General features: G+C 48.6%; 9 protein-coding genes across 9 annotated transcripts; 5 read left to right on the top strand and 4 right to left on the bottom strand.

The window, feature by feature from the left end:
- Positions 1 to 277: 277 nt before the first annotated feature.
- N7481_003570 (uncharacterized protein) lies at positions 278 to 730 on the bottom strand (the record flags this gene model as incomplete). Its single annotated transcript, XM_057262789.1, has 2 exons — positions 278 to 521; positions 570 to 730. The coding sequence occupies 2 exons, from the start codon at positions 728 to 730 to the stop codon at positions 278 to 280; spliced, it is 405 nt and encodes a 134-aa protein (XP_057124450.1).
- An 881-nt stretch (positions 731 to 1,611) lies between these two features.
- Positions 1,612 to 3,581, bottom strand: N7481_003569 (dicarboxylic amino acid permease agtA; the record flags this gene model as incomplete). The annotated part of the gene is made up of 6 exons (XM_057262788.1): positions 1,612 to 2,886; positions 2,936 to 2,975; positions 3,033 to 3,193; positions 3,242 to 3,248; positions 3,309 to 3,366; positions 3,422 to 3,581. 6 exons carry the CDS (start codon positions 3,579 to 3,581, stop codon positions 1,612 to 1,614), a joined length of 1,701 nt encoding a protein of 566 aa, XP_057124449.1.
- Positions 3,582 to 5,747: 2,166 nt separating this feature from the next.
- On the top strand, positions 5,748 to 7,206 carry N7481_003568 (pyridoxal phosphate-dependent aminotransferase; the record flags this gene model as incomplete). Its single annotated transcript, XM_057262787.1, has 6 exons — positions 5,748 to 5,921; positions 5,984 to 6,209; positions 6,267 to 6,541; positions 6,593 to 6,760; positions 6,811 to 6,878; positions 6,930 to 7,206. The coding sequence occupies 6 exons, from the start codon at positions 5,748 to 5,750 to the stop codon at positions 7,204 to 7,206; spliced, it is 1,188 nt and encodes a 395-aa protein (XP_057124448.1).
- A 1,756-nt stretch (positions 7,207 to 8,962) lies between these two features.
- On the top strand, positions 8,963 to 9,934 carry N7481_003567 (uncharacterized protein; the record flags this gene model as incomplete). Its single annotated transcript, XM_057262786.1, has 1 exon — positions 8,963 to 9,934. One exon carries the CDS (start codon positions 8,963 to 8,965, stop codon positions 9,932 to 9,934), a length of 972 nt encoding a protein of 323 aa, XP_057124447.1.
- A 1,277-nt stretch (positions 9,935 to 11,211) lies between these two features.
- N7481_003566 (HoxN/HupN/NixA family nickel/cobalt transporter) lies at positions 11,212 to 12,846 on the top strand (the record flags this gene model as incomplete). The annotated part of the gene is made up of 5 exons (XM_057262785.1): positions 11,212 to 11,418; positions 11,487 to 11,497; positions 11,565 to 11,637; positions 11,688 to 11,773; positions 11,826 to 12,846. The coding sequence occupies 5 exons, from the start codon at positions 11,212 to 11,214 to the stop codon at positions 12,844 to 12,846; spliced, it is 1,398 nt and encodes a 465-aa protein (XP_057124446.1).
- A 469-nt stretch (positions 12,847 to 13,315) lies between these two features.
- Positions 13,316 to 15,304, top strand: N7481_003565 (type-X family DNA polymerase; the record flags this gene model as incomplete). Its single annotated transcript, XM_057262784.1, has 1 exon — positions 13,316 to 15,304. The coding sequence occupies one exon, from the start codon at positions 13,316 to 13,318 to the stop codon at positions 15,302 to 15,304; it is 1,989 nt and encodes a 662-aa protein (XP_057124445.1).
- Positions 15,305 to 15,626: 322 nt separating this feature from the next.
- Positions 15,627 to 16,157, top strand: N7481_003564 (putative dUTPase; the record flags this gene model as incomplete). Its single annotated transcript, XM_057262783.1, has 1 exon — positions 15,627 to 16,157. The coding sequence occupies one exon, from the start codon at positions 15,627 to 15,629 to the stop codon at positions 16,155 to 16,157; it is 531 nt and encodes a 176-aa protein (XP_057124444.1).
- Positions 16,158 to 18,062: 1,905 nt separating this feature from the next.
- N7481_003563 (MFS transporter) lies at positions 18,063 to 19,544 on the bottom strand (the record flags this gene model as incomplete). The annotated part of the gene is made up of 1 exon (XM_057262782.1): positions 18,063 to 19,544. The coding sequence occupies one exon, from the start codon at positions 19,542 to 19,544 to the stop codon at positions 18,063 to 18,065; it is 1,482 nt and encodes a 493-aa protein (XP_057124443.1).
- A 620-nt stretch (positions 19,545 to 20,164) lies between these two features.
- N7481_003562 (aminophospholipid-translocating P4-type ATPase DRS2) lies at positions 20,165 to 24,304 on the bottom strand (the record flags this gene model as incomplete). The annotated part of the gene is made up of 4 exons (XM_057262781.1): positions 20,165 to 21,016; positions 21,074 to 23,704; positions 23,728 to 24,269; positions 24,295 to 24,304. The coding sequence occupies 4 exons, from the start codon at positions 24,302 to 24,304 to the stop codon at positions 20,165 to 20,167; spliced, it is 4,035 nt and encodes a 1,344-aa protein (XP_057124442.1).
- Between the last annotated feature and the right edge of the window lie 880 nt (positions 24,305 to 25,184).

The following is a 25,184-nucleotide window of genomic DNA, read 5'->3' as shown; positions in this document are numbered from 1 at the left end:
GTTCCCACGTGGCCGGCTCAAACGCGCCGGGCAATTTATCATCGTCTTCACTATTCTTGCGAATTCTGTGTGCCATGGGCCCTTCTCCACCCAGACCAATTGAGAGTGCGCATACTATCTCCCATTGGAGGAATCGTCGACACGTTAATGCAAGACAAAGGCTGGTGGATCTTACTATTAGCGATTGAGTCAATCGTATCTTGAGTCCCCCACCGATCGACATCCACAATACACGCTAGCCAACGCGAGGGTTACACAGGCCCCCGGGAGCTACATATCATGATTTAAGTTGCAGAGAAAATGACGTAGTTGCCCTATGATAAACGATTTCTGACAACGTTGACAAACCTCCAATAACCATTGATTTCCACAGTACGCTAACTGGAGACTTCTTCGCCGTGATCAGGGTAAGGTGGACCCAGTGGTCCTCCCATTCATACGTCTTGCCTATCTGTGCATATTCCCAGCACGAGTAGTCCTTGAGATAGCAGTCGTCCAAATTCGCACGCTCAATCGCATCCCTGACCTCTTCGCGATGGTAGCGAATTGTCCGTCCGCATTCATCTTACCATATGACAAGGACTTTGCCTGCATCGCGGCCCTTGGAGGCAACCGCTTTTGCATCTGCTACATAGATGCGTCCAGCTGTCAACGCGAAATGATATTCGGAGTAGAAACTTTGCCACGGGTTCAAGTCCTCCTCGACATCATAGCCCGTTTTCCTCTGCATGTTTTTGGATCAAGGGCCTCGGACTCGACTCCCTCATCAAGAGTCTCTTTGATATATTCTTCGAACTCCTCTCGTCTTGTTGAGCTTTTCAAAAGCTGCGGGACACGAAGGAGTTTTTTCTCCCAGTTCGATCCGAAATTATACCGCGATTCATAATTATAAATATGGGCATTCGATATCATTCCACGGTGGGTGCTGAGTAGATTAGACCAATCAGCCTTCGTGGATGGCTCATAGCAGGTCCGTACCCAGCAAGGGGGGTCGCCAACTAAGCGCTCATTTGGAAGGCGCAAATGCTCTAAAACCCTCTGGTTTTCGCTGGGAAAATTTGAAGAGAGACTTTCTTTCCTTTTAGACAAGCGTTGTCTGTAAGGCTATATGAAGTTTATCAAGTTAGCAGGCGGATTGCACGAGGAATCGAGTGGGACATATTTGTGATACCTCGCGACCTCTCACTCCGAGATAACAGCGAATCTTCTCGCCAGTTTCCCTTGGGCTGTATTGAATTCATATATTCGACATCCGAGTCACGGGTTGGATTTCAAAAACCTACCAGTAGGAACAAATCAGCTTGAAGGTGGGTGATTATTGCACATCGTGAGAAATTTTGGCCCCTAACTGTATTTCCCCTCTCTACGGAGTACGGTAGCCGATGACAGCCACCCCACACTACATCTACGTTCTGATATATCCCACTAGTCCCTAGAGATGATGACAGTAAATGCATAATATTCGTCGATAAGTATAGTTATGTCCAGCTATCATAGTCATCAATACTCCGTCTCCGCGCAAATAAAGACTGAAACGAGTCAAATCATCAGTGCATGCCACCACTCTAGCAGCAGAAAGCCTGTTATTAGAGAACAGCTGAAACTATGGCACTAGAAGAGCCATGAGACAAAGGTCCGGTAGAACCAGTGAGACTGGGAGTGTTTGTGGGCCTCAGCCTCCTTCCGAGCAACGTAAGCGGCCTCCTCGCGATCAATCTCATCCTTGCCCGTCCAGAGATCTGCCGTAGCAGGATCGACTCCCTTGCAACGGGTAACTACCTTATACCCGATGAGAAGAATGAAGTAGAGCGGAATTCCCAAGTAGGCAGTGATGAAGTTCTTGTAATCGAAATTACCCCACTTGGGATTGTGGGTGAAAACGTCGTAGTTCTTGGTCAGTGCAATGAGACAGCAAAATCCAAGAGCGATATATGATCCGATAGCGCCGAAGGGGGCTACATAGGCCAAGCTGGAATCTGGAACATTCTGGGCCTTGCGCGCCCGCACGAAGTGGATGTGAGTGACCAAGATGGAAATCCAGGTCAGGAGACCGAACATGGAAACCAAGTTCACGAAGTACTTGAAAACCGTTCTGGAATCATTGGTCACATTCATGTAGGCAAGTAAGGCAATGACGGAGCAGATTGCGAGGGCGAAGACCGGCACGCCACGTTTGTCGGTACGGGCGAAGATCTTGGGGGCCTTGTTCTCACGGGCGAGACCATAAATGGTACGTGTAGCGATGTACAAATCGGAATTGGCCGCCGAGAAAACAAAGAGTAGGATGCAGGCATTCATGATATGGGACAAGACTGGAATGCCCGAGTTCTCGATAGCCACAACGAATGGCGATGCCGCAGCTGAGCTACTAGCGCCGACAGCGAAAGCAAGCTTTTTGTCGTTGTAAGGGACAAGTGTTCCAACCAGGAGAACCGACAGAACATAAAAGAATAGGATTCGAAAGAAAGTCAATTTGATCGCGCGTGGAATGGTCTTGCGTGGGTTTTGCGCTTCACCAACAGTCACTCCGACCAACTCAGTGCCGAGATAAGCGAAGGTGGCAGAGACCATAGTAGACCAGAATGCGAGGAATCGACCGGCGTCACCTTCCTTGATGTATGTGTTGAAAGCGCCAGGATTCTTCCAGTAACGAAATCCCTTGCGATCATGGTCTGGACCACCGCCCAGCATTAGGATGAACGACAGCAGGATGATACCGATAATCACCACCACTTTGAACGATGACAGCCAGAATTCGAATTCACCGAAGAATTTGACACCAAAGTAGTTGATGCTGACAATCAAAACGAGGAAAATTGTGATCCATACACCAGCGTTTACCTTCTCCGTGGGTATCCAGTACGATATCACGAGGGCTCCAGCGGTCTAGACGGGTTATTAGGGCAACTATCAGAAGGGCGTCTCTGAAACCTACCAATTGATTTGGCGAGAGAATGATGTATTTGAACCAATAACTGAGTCAATATTAGCAACCACTTCTCGGGACGTCATTTCATAGGTAGGTCACATACGTCCAGCCGAGAGTGAATCCGAGGGCAGGGTCACAGAATCGAACAGCATATCCAGTGAATCCGGACGGAAGAGGAAGCCAGGCAGCCATTTCACCGAGAGCGCACATGACTAAATAAACAATAAATCCGACCCAGGCGTAAGCGATCAAGATGGCACCGGGCTATTCGAGTCAGTGAGGCATTTTCGGTCGGGATTCGAGTGTACGTACTCCCGCTCTAGAGGCGACATGGAAATAAGCAATCTTGTATTAATGCGATATTTCAGTCACGACTTACTTTGCAAGTGCTTCACCTGTTCCAATAATGAGACCAGTTCCAATGGCACCACCGATGGCTGCGAGCTCTTGTTAAACCAAGCACCTTATGCTGTCGAGGAAATATGACTATACCAATCATGGTGATGTGACGCGCTTTCAGAGCGCGTTGAAGTTCGACATGGTTTGGATCCGACAGTCCACTCTCTTCAACTGTTCCGGGCTTCTCGCCCATGTAATCATGCATTTCTGCGTCCTCCGAGATGCCATGATGCTTGGAGTCCATCGCCGCCATTTTCCCCCACTGGGCGAAGACGTTGCCGTTGGCGGCAAATGAATCGGTGCGGGAGAGATGTGTGAATATATGGGTATTGTGAGACTCGAGAATCAATGAAAGAGAAGAAAAAAGAATTTGTGTGAGCTCAGCAGATTCTGGCAGGGGCAAGATTCAAAAGTAGCCTGGCGGAGTTGCACACAGCCTTCTCCCGGCCAAGACAAACAAGACATCCCAGTGAACGATAAGCCAAAACAGAAATCAGAGGCGAGCGAGAAAGAAGCTAACGGGGCACGAGACCAGCTATTCACGGAAGATAAGCTGACCGATCCTCTAAGAGTGCAACCCAAGACCTAGGACACTTTCCCAGAACCGTGCGGACGGATTGCCTGCGCAGCACTGTCGCTTGGAATCAGTAGAGCGTATCGGCCAAGATACTTTCTTGCGCCTTTGACAAAGAGCAGGGTTGAATACGAGAGCTTGTCCAATCTGCCTGTTGCTTGTCCCGTATTTCTCAGAAATATGAACGCCGGGGCTGTGCTCAACCTGGTTTCTGTTGACTCTCCACTTCACATAACTTCTCTGATGCTGATGGATAGCTGATTACTGTATACAGTACTGAGGACCGATCCCCAGAAGGTCCATATTTTCCAAAGCTTTCTTGCGATAAGGGCGTGGGTAAGACCCCATTCTCCAAGACGCTAGCGGAGATGCCCAGCTGCCAAGATCTCCTCAGACAAAGACTATTCCACGGCGGGGATGGGGGGGGTAATAGATACAGGATGCAGTGAGTTGGCGTTGGTTTTTGGGCTTGATGCATTATCCTCGGGTTTGGGAGGAAAATACATGCCAACCGGTGATCTTAGAGGATGCTAAAGGGCGCATTCTCAATTGATTTGAGCTCCGTTGGTATGTACCCTGTACCAGGCCATGAACGCGGAGAACACAATTCATGGCCTAGTCCTTCACCTTGACTGGTCACTGCATAAGCGGAGGAAAGGGCAACAGTACTTGGCGATCAGCCATCTTTGCGCCCGGGTTACACGCCAAGACCACCCCGCCCTGGAACCAACAGCCAATCTCGAGGGATGGTCTTCGGGGCTAAGCAAGCTCCTCTCTTCTGGTTCGTAGGTTGTTTCTCTTGGCAAATTGTCAGGCGTGGCCTTTTACGATACCAAGCAAGTATGCCTCCTATCTCAAACAGGGGGAATTGACTTCTTATCTTGCGCATCGAACTAGCACTGCCTCCAACGTATGATGCTTCCATTCCCAGAAAGTGAACTCTTTGCAAAGAGCCTCGCTAGTTCAAGCTTTCTGTTCATGCAAACAATAGGCGAGGAAGGCAAACGGGGCAAGGATAATCAGGAGCAAGGTTTCAGGGGTGACTGGCGTCAGAGTTGAGGCCTCGGGCTCACTTTGATAAAGTACTAATTGAGATCAAGGAAAGGCATGTGCTTTTCAAAATTGTCCGACAGATAATCCGGGGAAAAGGTCCGCTTCATCAGAGAAGATCATGTCGTTCTGGGGGCAGCTTGGTCGAGCCTGACAACTAGTTTCTTTGGCAGCTAGGGGGCGGCTAGTGCTCCAAGGCCACAGGCTGATCAAAGGCTCTGGTAGAAGCGCAGAAGCATGAAGTGGTGCTGCATGTGAGATGCATGTGTGTGATGATATCTAAGAAACAAGGCAGCCTAGGCAGACGATCTTGATTCCTGAGGCAGTAAGGTGTCAACAATATTTTCGCAGGATGTGACGGCACGTTTCATTGCCCAGGTGGTTGGTTGAGTGCTGGAGCTGGCAGGGTACCCCGGGTAAACCAAAGGTATTCCGTATCCCCATACCCGAGGAATTCTAACTGCTTTTCTACATGGATCTTGATTGAACCGGAAAATCGCCCTCGATTTCAGGGCCGATTCGGGGAGTTACCGCAAAAATAAAATTCCATACCAAGGTTTATGTAAATACAAATGAACTTGATAGTATGTGGGTGTGAATCACTGAGGATCTATATTATACAAATCATTTGGCTAAACTTCGAAACCAGTTCCTAGCAGTAGAGCCTGCACTGAATCAGAAAGCGTACGGTTCGATTGGGAAAAAATCAACAACTATTTGAACCTTGGAACAGGTCCGACCCTCATCGTGGCCAACGTCGTAAACTCAACCTCTGCAAAATTAAAAATTTATCCGATGCTAGAGATCAATGAACTGGTTTCAAAAGCTCGCGGGGAAGGCAAACATGTCGTCCATTTAGGCTTCGGCGAGGCCACATTTCCTATCCAGCGAAAAGTTCTTCAGGCTCACAAGGAAGCATCCACAGAAACAAGCTATATGCCCGTTGCTGGCTTAGAGACTTTACGAACGGTTTGTCTCCTTTAAAATCCAAATCCTAAGCCAATTGGGGATGTACTGATGCTGGACTCTAGTCCATTGCAAGTTTCAATGCGGATCGTCTCGGTGTCAAGATCAGCCCTAATCAGGTAGTTGTTGCCCCCGGATCGAAGTCGCTGCTTTTCGCTTTATTCGATATACTCGATGGCGCTGTCTTGCTTCCTCGTCCCTCGTGGGTCAGTTATGAGCCACAGGTTCTACATGCCGGGAAAAGGCTTTTCTGGGTTGAGACGGATGCTGTCGATCGTCACACCATTACCAGTGAGTTATCTTGAGCAGTATAGATGCATCTATATTGATAGATCACGTTTTTGACAGAGTTATCCCTTCTCTCTCTCTACGAGAAGGCAGTCTCAGAGGACCAAGTTCCTCGGATTATGCTGGTCAACAGCCCATCAAATCCGACAGGACACGTCTTTTCTACAAGTTGCGCTCAAACGATCAAAGATTTTTGGAAATCGAAGGGGATCATTCTCATCACAGACGAGATATATTCGGATATCTGCTTCGATGAATCTCAGAAAGGGATAAGCGCATTTGACAGTGCCACTGATGATCCCGAAACCGTGATCCTCTCTGGTGGGCTATCTAAGGTATGTGAATATCACTTTGATCGATGGTTCTTTCTGACAAACTTGGAACAGACATACTCGGCTGGTGGCTGGCGCGTAGGCTATGCCATTTTCCCCCGTCGGAACAAGGAGATATCATCTGCAAGACAGTCTTTGAATATGCTTCCGAATGCTGGTCTGCGGCATCCGCACCGGCCCAATTCGCATCCATCAAAGCTTTCTCTACGAGTGAAGATATGTGTAAATACTGCAAGTCTGTGACCGCCTTGCATCGATACTGTACATTGAAGCTCTATTCTGCGCTCAAGGAACTCGGATTGGATGTTGGGCAGCCTGGGGGCGCCTTTTACGTCTACCCGTCTTTCTCTCCATATTCAGCGCAGTTAAATAAACTCTAAGTTTTTACCAGTGCTGACCTTTCAGCGTGGCTGATACGAGAATGTGGACTGGCTGCCCTACCTGGCTCTGCTTTTGGAGAAGATGACAATGGGCCCCTGCACGGACGGTTCCGACTGCGGATGGCCACTAGTTATTTGTACTTCCAAAACGAGGTTGATCGATATGAAAAGGGATATGATATCCTCGAGCGCTGTGCTTCCGGGGAAGAGATCCAGCTTCCGTACTTGGAGGAGGCGATCAGATCCCTGGAAAATGCGGTACGGAAGCTGAGAAACGTCGGTCTCTAACATAAAATATGCCCTCGATTTCAGAATTGGCAAGAATTAGTAATCGACCACACTACCAAACATAGATTAAATGAAAGCAAAGCATGGGCTTCGGCCTCCTAACGCAGTTGGAATAATTTTGATCTTCACCGTATCAGGGCTCATCACAACGATAGTTAAATAAGCAGCAAATTTACCGTAATTAACCCCGCAGTAGCGCGCTTGTTTCGCCCCCAACAGATGAGCGAACTATTTGACTGGATGGGTCGCTCGAGGAGACAACACACTATCGATTGATCCATCTGCGGGCGAGAGGGGGTTTTCCAACAAGGGGCGGCTCTAGAATTCACCCGATTCATTGATTCGGTCTTTCAAAGGCTATCAAATCCACGAAATGCCACGATTTGTAGCCTGTGCGTCAGCCAAAGTCCAGCCGAGCGCGTGAACGACCCGGGTTTAGGACGATAAGCAGGTCGAGGTCCTGTCTAATGGCAGTTAGAGGGGATTGGAAACGAAGATCTCAGTGAGCTGGATCCACGTGTACGAAGGTCGTGGATTCACTATCGCAAATTAAATGCCGCACTCCCTATGCCAGCAGCTCTGTGTGCTGTTGAGGCTTATTGCGAGGGTCCAATTCGATGTATCCAACGGTATATATACCCCTAACGCGAAAGGTAATGTACCCTGGATCTACCTTTTCGCATTAGGAGACTTCTGTTTTCTCTCTCTTTTAATTGTGTAATGACTTAGTAGTTAAAACAAAATCGCACTATTGGGTCATATACACCAAGGATTGTCTTGCAGATAGCGCACAATCCACAGAAGAATGTTGGTTGAGGCCGGGGTCCAGAACAACCCACAATGAGTGACCAGTAAGCCCGACTGAAGACAACGTTAGGTAGGGCAGACTTGAGGCATTAAAGGCATATGCGAGCATGGGTCCCATGAACTATTGAATACATGCATGAGTGAAAGAATGACTGACCAGTAAATCTCTGGCTGCACACGCCTTAATCTCCGAGCCTCTGATGAATGAGTAGGGCACGAGCCAAAGGGGAAACGACACCATCATCAATACGAAAGCCACGGACCTAAAATATAGGGTTTTCACCGCAAGAAACAATCTCAGCCAGTGATTAAGAGCCTGCGGCTCCAAGCCCTTGGATGTGGGATTTGAACTTGACGGTCAGCTTGAACGGGGGCCAACAGCATTAACCAACAACAATAGGAATGGACGAACCGGAGCCCTGACCATAGTGCTAGACCCTTGTTCAAGTGTGTGACGGCGTGCATAAGGCTCATGGAGAACGTCACGAACACAGGATTGTGGTTGGCCAAAGAACGCCTCGGCGGTTAAAGCTGGTGAAATTGGTGCTAATTTATTTTTATCTTGCCGATCTCTACCTGGACTGATTGGTGGCCCAGATGACCCACCTCGGTGCCCCAGCTTGTAGGATGATATTATTGGTCAATTGTGTGATAATTTTGCTATCATTAGTAACATTTGATGCAGCTAAAAACGGGATAATTTCGAGCCATTCTATGTTAAGATCACGGTCCCTGCGGGGAAGTTGGCGTTGGTTCCACGAGGTAGAATCCCTGAGTTGACAATATATCAAGCTCGTTTCTGTCCAGGTCGAGTTAAATCTCTACAGCCAACTTTAAAGGGTCTTTTTCATAACCCTTGACAGGGTTCAACTGGATAAACATTCTATATTCCAAGGGTTCATTTAATTATTATCATTTTCTTCTACACTTTCTCCCCTTTCCTTCCAACATGGGTGTTATCCGCTTTCCTCGTCCCACGGGCATCTATGTCCCTAGTTCACCTACACGCACACTCACCAACGACATGATCTCGCCTCCCCTCTCCCCCGACTTCAATTTTGACTCTGAGATCCTGATCCCCTCCATCCTTCCCGCCCTCGAATACATCTCTTCTAAGCTGCAACAAAAGATGCTACATGTCACACTCCTTGTTGGTCGTGGGAAGCCATTCCCCACTGGCCACTCCTCCGATCTGATGATTATCCCAACTGCACACCTCGACGCCCCATCATGGCGAGTCCTTGAGCGAGCCCTTGCTAAAGCTTCCAAAAAGTTCTCGCTTGGCCAAAGCTGGTCCGACGCCCTAAGCCGAAGCCAGTACGAGCGACAAGCAAACGAATATCTCGTGGAGCAATCCATCCTCCAAAACGAAGTCGTCTTCAGCCAAGAAGGCTTGACCCTCCTCAACATGGATCGCATCTACACATTCAAGCGCCGTCTTTGCATTCTCTCTAATAAACCGTTCTCCCGTACCGACGACAAGTACATGACATCCTGCGTCCAGCTTCTCCGTCGGCTGGTCGCCGATTTCCAAGGTCGCCCTTTCAGCAAAGCATTTTTCCACCGCGTTTACGAACAGCTCGATGTTCGTGACGATCTTCTCACAGCGGTCGCATTGACATACAAAAATACCCACAAGCAAGAGGCTATCATTTTGCCCCCGCGAGCCACGGCCGAAAACTCACGGAAGTCGCCGATTCGCACTGCTCGTGCTCGGCGACAGCCTCCGCCAGTCAAGTCGGCAGAGAAATCGGCGGTGAAGCGACCGACAAAACGAGGACCGAAAACACCTCTCTCGGCCTCGGACGTGACCCCGATCACCAGAAATGAGTGGAATATGTTGGTTGCGCAGGATATTCATGAGGTCCAGGGCTCCATCACCAAGTGGACCCCATCCCCGGCAGTATTTGCCGTCGCATGAAGGCTAATGCGATTTTCGCATTTTACAAGCTCGCTCTTCTGCTCCCTTGATATTTTTAGCGGACTTTTCTATTCCCATAGCTGATGCTATATTGAGCATATCGATGGACTGGGATGTATTATAATTTTACGAAGTCATGACCCTGAACGAAAAGCATTTGGTTAAACTCATATTTTCACTAAATTAACATCCAGGCACATAGTAAGACCTTCTGAGTAGTAAGAGAAGCAAAATTCAAGAATTATAGTAAATTCTTCATGACGTGGCACGCGTCCTTGTTAAAAATGTTGCTATGCCAAACATTGTCGTTTAGGACTCGGAGACTGTCAACATCGCGAAGCAGTCGACCTAGTCACGGTAGTTTCCGAGGTTGCAATGGGCATAGAAACACACTAGCAGTTACTACCAACATATTGACAAAAAAGACCAACTCGGAACTGTCGATCGGCTAAGACGAGCTATGGTAGTACTGCGCAGCATTAGCCTAGCTCGAGCTACCAGAGCTTGTTAGATATCCGACTTCCAATACCATAATCATCCAACGCCCATCCAGTTCAACTCAAAGCTCCACTCGGCCAAGTCTGCCGAACGGCCATCGGAATTCCACAAGCCCCCGACCTTCGGCAAACTACTAGTATGTATGTACAACGAAAAAGCATTCCCTTCGCACGGCCGCGGGTGGAGCCACGAAAATGTTTATCGTTCAAAGTGGGCATTCTTTATCATCGAAATGCCAAACATGAATAATAATTAACTATCAGTCTTTCGGGCCTCTCCGCTGCCCCGCTTAATCACGTGTACATCCCACCGGCGATGCGACGCCTCGAAGGTTACACTTCCTCACCAACGTTTCTCTGCGGACAAATCGAATTTTAAGGAAACATCGGCACGCACGAGCAACGTCCGTAGCTACGTGGGGTTTATAGGCCATTGTCCTGACAATCCGATCACAGCCGCTCGCCGACTTGACATCGAATTTTTTTTTCCCTTGCGGAACTGCTAAGCGGATCTACTACATCCTTCAGTGCCTTGGCAGCGTGGAGACTGACGGCCGATAAGAATAATTTCAGTTTTTTTCTTACGTCGCAGGATCTGCAACCTACCAGAGTTGCAGTTGCGTATATTTATTCATTCGCAGCGCTGTTGTGCTCTTCTATTTTCATTTCACTCTCTATCCCCGGCATCAAGCAGTGAATAGCGGGAGAATTCTTGTCCCGCGACCCACAAAGTCAGAAAATAGTGGACCTGGCTAAGAGACGATCAATACCGACTCAACTATGGCTTCTATAGTGGGCGATTCGCCAGCAGACTCGCGTAGCCTTGACAGCGACCGCAAATGGAGTTTGCAACCACTTCTGCGCCATGCTGAACGCTCGCACCAAAAGATGCCAGGCATTAGGAAGATCCCTCTGCGTGCAATTGGTATTATCCTTTTTATAGCGCTGCTGAATGCTATCGTGTGGATTGCAGCTGCGATTGTGTTGGTAAGGCTCATCAACCTTTTTTATTTTTTCAGCGGATCATGAGGAACGAGTTGCTAACATCTTTGTAGCGCTTTCACACGTACGTTGAATTGATATCTCATAATATATGGATCTCAGCCATGAAACTAACCCGATATATCAAATAGATCACTGGTTTCCACTGCAGTGCTTGCTTATACTCTCGGTCTGCGGCATGCGTTCGACGCTGATCATATTTCGGTACGACTAACATCTTTCTACACACGATTGACCACACTAAACATTGCTAGGCTATTGACTTAATGACACGACGACTTCTGGCTACTGGACAGAAGCCTGTTACTGTTGGAACCTTTTTCTCGCTGGGCCACTCGACGTAGGTATACACATTCCAAAGCTACAGACGCCATCTATTGACTCGGATATAGTATTGTTATCATCACTTCGATTGTTGTTGCCGCAACTGCAGCTGCTGTTTCCTCCAAATTTGATAGCTTCAGCACCATTGGCGGCATTATTGGAAGCTCCGTCAGTGCTGCTTTTCTGATCTTGCTAGGCCTGATGAACGGCTATATCCTCTATAAGCTCATCAAGCAAATGCAGAAGGTTTTCAACTTGCCCGAAGGCCAAGAGGATGAAGCTTGGAAGATTGAGGGAGGGGGTTTTCTCTTCAGCATCCTGAAAAAGATGTTCAAATTGATCGATCGGCCATGGAAAATGTACCCGCTCGGAGTACTCTTCGGTCTGGGCTTCGATACGTCGTCAGAAATTGCCCTGTTGGGCATATCTTCGATTCAAGCTGCATCGAGAACCTCATTCTGGGTGATCCTTATTTTTCCAGCACTTTTCACAGCTGGCATGTGTCTGATCGACACAATCGATGGAGCGCTTATGTACTCGCTCTACGTCCAGCCTGCTGCGAATTTCCTACCCTCAAAGCGAGACAGCACCATCTCTGAAGACGGTGACGAAATGCCCCAGTCTCACGACAACCATCGCGACCCCATCGCCTTCCTCTACTATTCCATTGTTCTTACCACCCTGACAGTTATTGTCGCCATTGTCATCGGTGTCATTCAACTGCTCACCATGATTCTGAACGTGACAAACGCTACTGGAAGGTTCTGGGATGGTGTTCAAGTGGCTGGTGACTATTACGATGTGATCGGTGGATCAATCTGTGGTTGTTTCTTGATTATCGGCGGTCTTAGCGTGCTCCTCTACAAGCCCTGGAGGAGATGGATGGGCCGCCGCCACGGACAACCAATGTTGAATGATGAAGAAAGATACCACGATGATGAGAACGAACCGGCTGTTGAAAGTGGAGTTACTGTTCATAAACCTAGTAGTAATGTCAAGCAGGGACATACTGAGGTGGTTGGAAAGGGGACTTCTTCTGAGGTTGCAGTGACTGCTGAAGAGCGTCGTATTGAAGATGAGATTGTTTAGATTTTAAACCAGATTTTGATTACTTTCAACTCCGAGCTCTCATATAATAAAGTTGTTTTCGCTTGTTTTCCGACTCATGCTTAAAAGCTGGATCAAATAAATCGAACACAAGTGTATACTTCAACTCATGCCTGAGGCACCAACATGTGACGTCAGCTGTCGAATTATCACATGATTCCCATCGCCCCCTTCAAACAAATCTCAGCTTGTGATGGTCACTGCTCAACTGACGTGATGACCATGATGACCATGTCCTAGAATCGTCGCATATCCAATATCATGATTTGCACTTGGCGATATAATGACTCATCGAGCCATGTCTTTGCTGGTGGTTGGACACATCCTCAAGAGCAGCAACACTCAACATGCTAGCGAGCGATTGAAAGCTTGTATACATAACTGCACATAAGTTGTCATTTTTTTTTCTGGAACTTTTTGTACAGTGACGTATATCACTCAAGTGCACATGATGTTAGCAGATTCTTCCCTTGCTACTGCGGTACCGCACGATCCGGTCGAAGAGACAGCTGGTGAGACCATATTTTCCGGTCTTCCATCTATATTCATCCTCAACACGCATCTATCTCAAGAGGAGCTAGACACCGTTGAGAACTGCCTTGTTAGACATGGTGGAAATATAACTTACAACCCCTCGGAGGCGACGCTTTTCCTGGGTAAAATCTCTCAGAAGAAACGCGCCGCCCTTGAGCTACGCCGTTGCGACGTCTGGACAGACGAAGTAACAGCCTCTCGAAAATCAGAATCATCCTTCTCAAATGGCACATCCGAGCCTCCTCAGAAACGACGGAAGCTTGGACAAGTCAGCCATGAAGTTGGCGCTGTGACTGAAAGCATTGATCTGACGACAGACTCCGAAGGGGAGCAGGACGAAGTGCATATTCACTCTCCCCCAATCGAACGTATAATACACCCTGAAGATTACTCGACGGGTATTATTACCGTCCTCGGGCTTGAATGGTTAGATAGGTCCGTTGCGGCTGGGAAACCACTCCCAGGTAACACCTTTATAATCTATCGCGGGCGAAAGAGTGGAGCATCAAGAAAGGCAGTGGTCCCGAATACACAAATTGGAAAAGCCTCGAGTCAGATTCTGCAACGTGCAAAAGAAGATGCGGCATCGCAGCCACCCCCACTGGCTGTTTCTAGTCATTTTCAACATCGACGCTCCAAGAATCCCCCGGACGGTAGTTCCAGCCAATTGCAACCACCAACCCTGCAACGCCAGACAACATCCGAGAATGATGAGCCTGTCTCGATGCCACCGCAGCCAGATTGGGTTCGTGATCATGTTCCCTATGCCTGTTTGCGATCGACACCTCTACATTCACCAAATGAAGATTTCATCTCCCAGCTTATAAAGATTCGCCAAATACGCAAACTTACACTGAATGAGATTGGAGTGCGTGCATATAGCACGTCGATTGCAGCTATAGCCGCGTACCCTTACAGGATCCGCCGGTCTAGTGAGGTCCTTCAGCTACCGGGATGCGACGCAAAAGTTGCAAATCTCTTTGCCGAATTCCAAGCACATGGCAGTTGCTCGCACTCTGAAGACGACGGCAGCATTTCCGCCGCAGATGAACTAGATACAGACCCTGTTCTACGAGTCCTGAACAACTTCTACGACATATGGGGTGTTGGTGCCAAAACAGCACGCGAATTCTACTACAGTCGAGGCTGGAGAGACCTCGATGATATCGTCGAGCATGGTTGGAACAAACTGTCTCGCGTGCAGCAAATAGGGGTAAAGTTCTTTGATGAATTTAAGGAAGGCATTCCCCGATCAGAAAGTGAGACAATAGCTGCCATTGTCAAGGAGCACGCAGATAAAGTAAGGCCGGAGTCGAACAACGAAATTGATTGTATTATTGTTGGTGGCTATCGGCGAGGAAAGGAGTTGGGTGGAGATGTCGACATTATACTCACACATCGAGATGATTCCATCACCCGAAATCTCGTCTTTGACGTTGCTGCGAGTCTCGAGGAGCAGCAATACATTACGCACACGCTCTCCCTGCATTTGACCTCGACACTCCGTGAACAACAAACTGCTCCTTATCACGATGAAACTGGAAAGCATTTTGATTCGCTCGACAAGGCATTGGTTGTTTGGCAAGAGCCAAATTTCGACAGTTCGAAACACCAGAAAAATCCCAATCCTCATCGCCGAGTGGATATCATCATATCACCTTGGCAAACCGTTGGCTGTGCAGTTCTTGGATGGTCAGGCGATACTACATTCCAGCGCGACTTGAGGCGTTGTGTTAAGAAAACTCACGGTTGGAAGTTTGATTCTAGTGGTGTACGTGGGCAGACTTCTGGCGGTCAGGTTATTGATCTTGAGCACGGCGGGGAGACCTGGGAAGAGCGGGAGAAACTAGCAATGGAGAATTTGGGCATTGGATGGAGACCTCCGGGCCAGAGATGCTCGCGATGAGATAATTATTTTCTTCCGTCCATTTTGATGGAATGTTCCTAAGCTTAGTCTTGGATATAAACAACGATATTCTTTCCTTCGACGTCTCCTCAGACCTACGACTGGTCAGTTACCCTCCAGGGCTCGCATGTGGCGGGGTAGTGATACAATATTGGGAGCAAATCACGAGGGGGGCGGTGTGGAATTCAAAAACAAGGCTGATAGAAACGGGCTGTGGTCTTTGACATGCCAAAAGCTTTTTCATCCTCTGTATTCTTCGCCAATCCAACCACTCGGTTCAATATCTCTTCTCTCAATAAGCCCCAAGCCCCAAGACTTCGGCATGATTCTCAGTGGACTGGAAGTTGTGAGCCGCCAAATAGTGCATAACATACGGCACATTGGCCAGCAGCAACAGCCTTGCGGGATCGACCTCACTTTACGACGGATTTCCAAATGGACCTCGGCGGCTTACATTGACTTCGATAATACAAAGCGTAAGGCGGCGAAAACCTCCAGCGTCGCATTAGACATTACAAGCCAAGCAATCACACTCCAACCAGGCGCTTACTTGATCGACTTCAACGAAACTGTTCAAATTCCGCTAAACTGCATGGCTAGCATCTTTCCTAGGTCATCTTTGTGGCGGTCTGGGGTTGGTATTGCCGCAGGGGTCGTCGATGCGGGATATGAGGGTGCTATGGGGGCTTTGATGGAGGTGAAAAATCCCCATGGGGTTGTTCTCTGCCAAAATGCCAAGCTCGCGCAGCTTGTAATCGAGGAATTGAATACAACAGTTGATGGGTACAGTGGTATCTATCAGTCTTCGACAAGTAGCAGTGGGCTCGATGGCAAGAAACAGCCTGAAGTATGAAGGCACGCTCTGGCTTCGTGCTATTCAATCTGCCAGGTCAAACTTGATGTTTGCTTTCCTCAAGGCGCCGGGGCAGCTTAAGATGAATGGCTCGGAAATTCTTACTATCTTCAAGTTCATGGGGTCGATCCGATTTCCAGGTGGAAAGCAATCCCTTCATATTGTCTTTACATGGGCCTGTTCTTTGCTAAGGGCTTGATCTAAATAAGGTATCCGATTGTTCGTATCACGGCAAAGAGACAAATGCAGCACGCAGGATCTTTCTCCAAGAATAATTTCCTTATTATTATTGTCCCTGCAGATACTTGATATTCTAGCAGTACCACGCAGCGGGGAATGGGCAGCTTATGGCTTCAACCGGCTTATGTACATATCACCTCCCTCGTCATGCAGACTCCTCTCGAACAAACACTGATACTGTTGGCTGGGAGCTTTTTTGCGCTTCTTTCATCAATCGGTCTTTTTCACCAACTGCATCCCATTCGAGGTTTGCCCGGTTATTGTGTGCTAATTTGAGCCAGATCTCCCACGCTGTCGTACTCGGGGCCGCTCCACTAACCGTGACCCACTCGACTTGCCCAGTAGCTTGGATCGCAAACCATAAGCTTCGTGTAAAGCTTGGTTTAGGTTGGTCTTCAATGACTTTATCTGCAAATTTCAAATTCTCCGACGTGACAAGATCGCAGTTGTACCGCGATAGGTCCCAGAGCAGACTCAGACGTCTCGGGAACAGATCGAAAGATTTTTCTTCGTGAGTACCGAGCAATATTCAAATGAATCATTCTTTTAGCATATTGTGACGCAGCAACTTGAAGCAAACTTGAGATATAAGCTATATTCTTTAAATGGAGGACACAAATTAAAAATTGAAAGACCGTATGTAGCCTTGATCTTGCTCTCAATCGGTTGTATGGGATCAAAGGGCGTGGTGCCGAGGTATTGCAGCTTCAAGATCCTGTAGCTCCTGGAAATCTGCCAATCCGGATTTTATACCTCGATCTATATCCGAACTGATGTGACCAGGTATGGTTGTCACATATGTGGTGAATGGAACGTAGCCGCGAGTGCTAGTTTGATATCTCCCACATAGGCAGAAACTGGGAAGGTTGTCAGGCGAGGTGCTGTCATTCCTTTCATTCAACTCGAAGTTTGGAAGCGTATCTAGCCGACTTCGCCTTTCTCTGCAGGCCTTGATTCGTCGAAATATAAATTTCAGTATATATGCTATGATTATTCCAATGGCGAGTCCAACAAAGGAGGATCAAAGAGACGTAGAAAACGAGCACTTTCCATCAGATGTTATGGTGGGCTCGAGCTGTCATTGGACCTCAAAATTCTGCAGAAGATAATTTCATGAAGTGAGCATAGAAAGAAGGGCTTGTAGGTTTGACTTTTCTTTCTAGGTTGTTTTTGCGGGCATCGTTGAGTAAAATACGTTGCTATTGCATAGCGTATACTACATTACGGGGTCACCATTCTCTACTTTACCTAATCGGGACCAGTGCGGCTCTCATGCCTTCCTGTGAGGCCACACCTCTCTGTTTCATCTCTTTTCTTTTTCCTTCTCTCTAGACTTAGTATCGGGTATTCAATGCACTCGATTCCTATCCACCAGGCTCTCATTACAATAATTGAATCACCCGTTGCAGAAAGGTAAACCCCGCGGGGCCAACACTCCCCCCGCCTCTGTAGCATCGATCCAGAGGAAATCAATTATTCAATTAGGCCATTTTCATTCAGGTGGGTAAATATAAGCTCGGGTCCATTAGAAAAGTGCCAGTGGAACTACGAAGGTGACGAGGCGCTCGATCCATACCTAGTAGGTACTAGTAGTATCGTGGACGCTACTAAGTCACAAAGAGCATGCAAATGTCTCTTCAATATCATATTTATCTCTAAAGTAAATCAGGTACCATGTTCATAGGAGCTTCTCGCTCGCAGCCGCGGGCCAAAATAATAGAACAACCAGGGTATCGGCGCCATGATCAGCGCCGCGAATCCCAAAACGCTCGTGGCCCATCCCACTCCAAGAGCTTCATACATCTGCGTAACGAAAAGTGGAAAAGCCGCCGAGAGAGTATATCTCGACAGCGACGAAGCCCCACTAGCTGATGCCCCATACTTCGAGCCGTACACATCCAGCATGTAGAAATTGCAAGGCACATAAATGAGGATACTACCAAGGAGAGCAGTCCCCTGTGCAATAATCGGACTTATCCAGTGAACCTCCGGTCGAGCGGACCATCCAAACCAAAAGAGAGCAATCGGCAGTACAAGACTGCCGTAAAGCGCCGTATACAGTTTTTGCTCTGGGTTAAAGGTCTGTGTTCCCTGCCCTTGCTGCATCATCTTCCTATCGCGTAGAATGGAATCCATCGCGATCAGAATGAAAGGAGCAACAAGACACCCGACCACAAGTCCGAGGAAAGATAAACTCTGCCCGCTCAACGAGAATCCATACACCGTCTTGAATACCCAGGGACTAGCCACGACAAACGTATACAAAAGCGCAAACTGAAAGCCCGTATACAAACAAATAAACCCAACGAGCGGCTCAGTAGTAAGCATATGGATCGGTCTCGCAATCGTCGAAGTGACAAATCGACGTAATCGCAACAAATTCGTTTCAGTAGCAGTCGTAACAGACTCTCCAACCCAACCATCCCTATCCCCATTCCCATCCCCAACAATCAACTCCTTCCTCGCCCGTTTCTGCAAAATAGTCGCCTTATACGACTCCCTCAAAAACAAGGCCAACGGATGAAAAACACCAGCCATAATAAGCACAACCCAAGAAGTCCACCTCCACCCCTCACCCTGGACGGCAAACCCCCCAATCAAAGGCCCAAGAGAACTCCCAATAAACGGCACAGCATAGTACGCCGCGAGAGGAATGACTCTTTGATCCGGCGCCGTAAAATCCGAAATCGTAGCCGCAGCAACAGAAACGCCCGGCGCAGCAAAAAGGCCCGCGAGAAACCGACAAATAATCAACGAAGCGATATTCCGCGCAAACCCCGCGCCCAGCATGAAGACATCGCACAGCGGGAGCGTGAGCAGATAGACGAATTTACGGCCAAAGGTCTCGGAAAGCGGGGAGGAAATCATTGGTCCGAAGGCGAGACCGAGTGAGTAGGCTGAAAGTGGGAGTAAGGAGATTGTTGTCGAGACGTGGAATTCTTGTTGGACTTGTTCATGACCGGGGGCGTAGATTGAGGCTCCGAGCGTTGTTGTGAATCCGATGGAGCATATTATTAGGGTTGAGATGGTTTTTCGTAGACGGGACCAGTTTCTTGGGTTCTTTTTGTCGTTTTGGGATGTCCAGTCTGTTGGGTTGCGAGTCGTGATTGAGGCATCGGTGCTTTCGGGATCGTGGTTGGGGGTCATCACGGGGGGGGATTCATTGGGGGAGGGGGGGAGATTCCAGTGTAGGGTAAATGCCAGTTCAAAGAGAAGGTTGGAGAAGGAATCTATACTCCGAGATTTATACCTGAACCTGGGTCGAATGTGGAGAAGAGGACCCTTCGGCGGCAGAGTCTAGTGGCCGAAGTCTCGGCCCATCTCAACAAGTCGCCGGTCAGCTTCCCTTCGTGGCCCGGGCCGCCAGTATAGAGAGACCAGCTGGCATTAACCGCCATTAGTTAACGGAAGCATGAAGAAAAGACTACAGATTAAGAGAATAGTCAAGGCATTGCCACATTTCATGTCCAATTGAGATAAGCTAAGAACACATCACGTAGATAGTATGTCACAAGACTCCCTCCAACCTGATAGCACCGCAACCAAGCCAGAAGAAGAGAAGTCAAAAGTGGGATGGGAAAAAAAGGATAAAAAGTATATGTTTACAACCCTACCAATCACTTGGTATCCCATGCAATATCGAGCATAAATAAAAGATGATGGAAGAAAAAAACAGACAGCCAGCTCCACACACTCAAGGCCAAAAACCCCAACAAAAACAAAAAAGGGTATGCAGTTCGGTCAACAAACAGACAGAAAGACAGCACTCAGAAACCCGGAGGTCTGGAGCTGGCCATTTCTCCGTAACGACCACGACCCTTGGTCGTATCGTATGCGTTCAAGACACGCATTTGAGCACCATCATCAGCCTGAGAGAAAGCATAGCCACGCTGTTTGCGCATACGCTGGACCTGGCGAACCTTGCGAATGGCCTTTTGGAACTGTTCCATCCGGGGACGGTAATCCTGCACGTTGAATTTTTGGATTTCCTGCACGTGGTGGTATTGCTGGGGGTAGTACATGCGCTTCGCGTACTTCCAGGCATAATCACGCATCAGACAGATACATGGGAGGACAAGGGCCATCAGGTAGAATTGAGGAAGTTTGAAGAGAACGGGGACGGTGCCGTAGTATTCTTGCGAGAAGCCGATGGCCGGGGCAGCGTAGCCGTAAGCTGGGAGGAAAACCAACCAAAGGAACATGGAGCCGGGAATTGCGATGAAATGGTATTTCGTCCAGGTGTTGGAGATCAGTGCTGCCTTTCCTAGAACGGTGGCGAGAACGGCTGTGTATAGTGCTTCTCCCCATACCCAGTGACCGGCGACCTTTCCATCTGCCATGGGCAGGTCCCAGAAGAATAGAAGCTCGGAAACGAGATAGAGGAGGAGTGAGTGGAAGAATCCATTCAGAATCCAAGCCCAGAAACTGTGCTTGCGGAAGAAAAGACCCTTCTGACCCAGTTGGTACAACTGGGGGTAGCGATCGAGTAGACGAGCGGAAATATACTGGTCGAAGATTCCCATGGCGAACGGAGGTAAAACAGTGAACAGAACGTTATACAAGGAGAGAGTCCATGATTCGTAGATGACCTCTCCGGAGAAGGCGTTTTGGAAAGAGTACTGAGAAAAGAGATGTCAGTTTGTGGATGAAGAGGCGAGGGTACGCGTTCAACTTACCCAGAATTGAGTCATATACAGCGTGATGTTCTTATAAAACGAGTATAGAATGACTCGACTGATACGAGAGTAACTCCAGGCACCGTGTACGAGAAGAAGCTTGCGGAGGAAACGGAATTGACCAATAGCCACATCGGCAGATCGAGCGGCCTGGAGACCTTCCATACCACTGATACCAACACCAACATGCGCGGCTTGAATCATGGACACGTCGTTCGCACCATCACCAATGGCAAGAAGCAAGGACTTCAGGTGACGCTTGACAAGCTTAACGACCAAGGCCTTCTGGAGAGGAGAGACGCGGCAGCAGACCACAGCCTTGCATGTCACGGCAAGGTCCAGGAACAACTTCTCCATGTCCTTCTCCAGCGCATAAGTCAACGATTTCCCATCAATCACCAAAGCAAGGGGCTCGACATCGCCCGAGTTGGCTTGGGTCTTGACAGCCTCTAGTTTCTTTTGCAAATTGTCGCGCGTGGCATCTGCTGACTCCTCGTTGATAATCAGAAGCGTCATATCCTCGGAGATAAGTTTGCAAGACATGCCAATGTTGATGGCTGTTTCTTGTCGATCACCAGTCAGAACCCAGATCTTGATACCAGCTGTCTGAAGGGTGTGGATAGTATCCGGGACACCGTCCTGCAGTCGATCCTCAATAGCAGTTGCACCCAAAAGGTTGAAGTCCTTCTCAATCAATTCAGCAGCCTTGTCAAGTTCGTCTGCACGATTACCGCTGACAGTGGTGTTGGCTGTGTCGAAGATCTTATGCCACTGCTGGTACTCATCCTCTGGGATCTCACGCATGGCTAGGCACAGAGTTCGCAGACCCTCCGAGGCGTACTCTTCAAGATGCTGAAGAGTAGTTTCCACAATCGGGTTGTTAGCGTGGAGACGCTCGAGAATGACAGTGTCGGCACCCTTGCAATAAATACGAATCTTGCCATCGGGGCAACGGAAGATAGTCGACATACGCTTCCGAGTGGAGTTAAACTCGCACACAGCCAACAGCTCATACTCAGAATCGCGTCTGTCATCGGTTGTGAAGATGACGGACCTGGGTTTACGGTTGGTGAACCGGTATCCAAGCAACGCGGCGCCAGCGACCAGTGCCTCCTCGTCGGGAGAGGCAGCCTGGTACTTGATATCTTCCGGGTTGTTTCCTGTGCGTTCGGGGATGACAGTATGACAAGTGGCCAATAGAGTAAGAAACTCCTTGATGAGGTCCTGGCTTGGGTGGGACTGCATGTTGCGGCGAAGAGTCTTGAAGTCATAGATGCCGTATTCACCGTCGTCCTCTCCAGCTGCCCGTCGGTCCTCAGCGATATCATCTCCGTACTGGATACCACCAATGGAGCACTGCTTAAACTCCATCATATTGCAAGTCAAGGTACCAGTCTTGTCAGAGAAGATATACTCGATCTGACCAAGTTCTTCGACCAATGAAGAGGTTCGGCAAGTGGCGGGGGTATCGCTTTTGTCGTAGTAGATGTCCAGATCGGAGTTGATGAGATAGGCTTGGAAATATTTGACGATTTCGATGGTGACGAACAAAGAGATAGGAACCAAGTTGGAGTAAAGCACCCAGTATGTGAAGATATCCAGGAAGAACTGCTTCACCATATTGGTGTCGCCGTAGTCGAGGTATCTGAGCTCGGAGGACTTCGTCTTACGGATGACAAGATCGCCAACGGAACTGATGACACTGAGAGCGATAAGAATGCTCACAAGCATCAAAATTTGAATATTCACCATACGCTCCACGGCAGTTCGCTTGATAGGGGTGGCCGTCGCGTTTCGCATCAACTTGGTTTCGTGACCAGTGAAGACGACAATACCGTGAATCCACGGAGTATTCCGCAGAGTGGCACCTCGAAGCATCAACTGATCCGGAGCTAGCGACAGTTCCTTCTCTCCACCTCCAGCATTCATCATCAAGGTAGCTTCGTAGGTATAAAGACTACTGTTGGGTTGTTCGGATCGGATACGACCACTCAGACGACTCAGGTCACTAGGACTAACGAGGTGCGCAGTTTCCGGAATGGCTTGCTTGATCTTCAAGTTCGTCTCTCCGTCCAAGTTTGCTGTTTCAATATAACAGAGACCTTCGGGTTCGGACGATGCCAAGAGGACCAAATCTGCGGGGAAAGGCTCCTCCGACTCGACGCGAACCACGTCTCCGACCTTGACATCGACCCATTTTGTCTCGTGGAATGAGGACCCTTGAAGGACCTGTGTTTTCGAATAATTCAACCCTTTATCCGACATGCGACGCTTATAGTCCTCTACCGATTCCTTGATGGCCGACACCAACAAGACAATAGCCAGCGGAACGACAGTGGTGAATTTATTCGTGGGGGAGACGTTTGGGATTTGTTGTAGAATAGCGGTAAACAAGAAGAACAAGTTGGCGTATTTCGAGAATTGCTCGAAGAGGAATTTGGGGACGAAGGTGATGAAGTTGTACTTGGCGGTCGACACATGGTTATTGGCGTATTTATGGACGGCATTCGCAGGCGGGTTATTGATTTGGATGATACGGGGGCCCATCGTTGATGGATCGGCCTTGCGACGCCCAAAGATGGATGTTAGATCGGAAGCCTGGAACTTCTTCTTGGCCTTGGGGGGGGAGCTCTGGGATCAGCGGTACTGCCAACAGTCGCTCTCCTGGCCCCGGCCTCAGTCAGAGGTAGGTCCATCTCCGAGTATTGGTTCCCCATGCCAAACATGTATTTCGCCTTCCCCATTAATCCACCTCCCAAGCCCAAGATGCTATTCCGCTCGTTCGCTTTCCGTACATGATGCGCGCTCGGTCCACGGTCGTCGTCTGGGTCGAGGTCGTAATATCCGGAATGGTTATCTTCGAGTTCGTCAAAGGAATAGCGCTGGTAGTTCGCGAGGCCTGATGTTTGGGAATAGGTGCGGCTCATGCCGGAGTCCGTGTAGGGATCGTGGAGATAGACACCAGCATCGCCATGCGCAGGAGCAGGGGCCGCATGGTATTGAGCTCCAGCTCGCTGTGCTGGATTGCCGACAAAGTTGTCGTAGGACACGGAAGGGCGCGGCTGCGCATGGGGCTCGTCGGAATCGTCAATGTTGTATTGGCGCAAGAGATGGTCATCGTTCACGGGCGGGGGTTGACCGGAGTTGTAGATAGGGCCTGATCCTGAGTCTAGCAGTAGATCATCATCGTGGCCAGCTGGATGCGACCCAGGGGGGCCTACCGCTGGCCATGGCGCCGCGGGGGAAGCTGACAGCCTCACTGGAAGTGGTGATGATGATGCCCCTGAGGCATTGATCGGAAGCAGAAAATCAAGGGCGACGCGCACAGCTCGATCTGCAGGGATAGATGATAGAGGAAGGGGTCAGTGGGATTCGCGTTAGACACATACGCGAAGGGGGGGGCAAAAAAAAAGTGGAAGAGGAGGAGATGAGGTGGCTTAGCGGGTGAAGGCAGCCGTCTTCGTCGAGTGTTGATCGACCGCAGTCCCGCTTTTTTGGGGGGCGGTAAGCAACAAAGGAGCTTAACAGATACACTTCACTTGATTAAGGTCAAGATGGGATTGAAAATGATTAAACTAAGAATGAAGGATAATTAAATTAAAAAGATAGCGTTAAAGTTGATCGCCAGGGCTACCACAGACGAATAGTAGGCCTAGGTCAGTGCTGCGGTTAGACTTGAAACGCGGAGATCCCAGAATAGTAGCATTCCTGCGGCGCAGTCGCAAATATATTACTAGTACACCTAGTACTGCAAGGGTAGTAAGAAATACTACCATAGAGGAAGAGGATACCGACACTATAATATATACTAGTAGTATCTAAGGCCACAGCATAAGAAGTATTGGTCAAGTACTAGTACTACTACTAGTAAAGTTAGTATATATATATTGGTAGTATAAAATACCTATGCAGTCACGATGGTTGTGAGCCCTAGAGCCTGAGCTCTGGCAGTAATTCAAATCAATGGTATTTTACCTAGGTAGACTTAGGTTTTAGCCATGATTGCAGTACTAGTACTACTCTTTGTAGAATGGATAGTTGGTAATCTTATAGCTCCTAGCATCCACCGATAACTATTGAACGTATACCACTACTACTAGTAGTAGTAGTA

The sequence above is a fragment of the Penicillium waksmanii genome, assembly GCF_028829765.1.
Source record: "Penicillium waksmanii strain IBT 27052 chromosome Unknown utg000004l:1.0-5674109.0:1.0-5678898.0, whole genome shotgun sequence".
Classification (NCBI taxonomy): Eukaryota; Fungi; Ascomycota; class Eurotiomycetes; order Eurotiales; family Aspergillaceae; genus Penicillium; species Penicillium waksmanii.
Note: the sequence above shows the minus strand (reverse complement) of the source record. Positions and strands in the feature narration are given on the sequence as shown.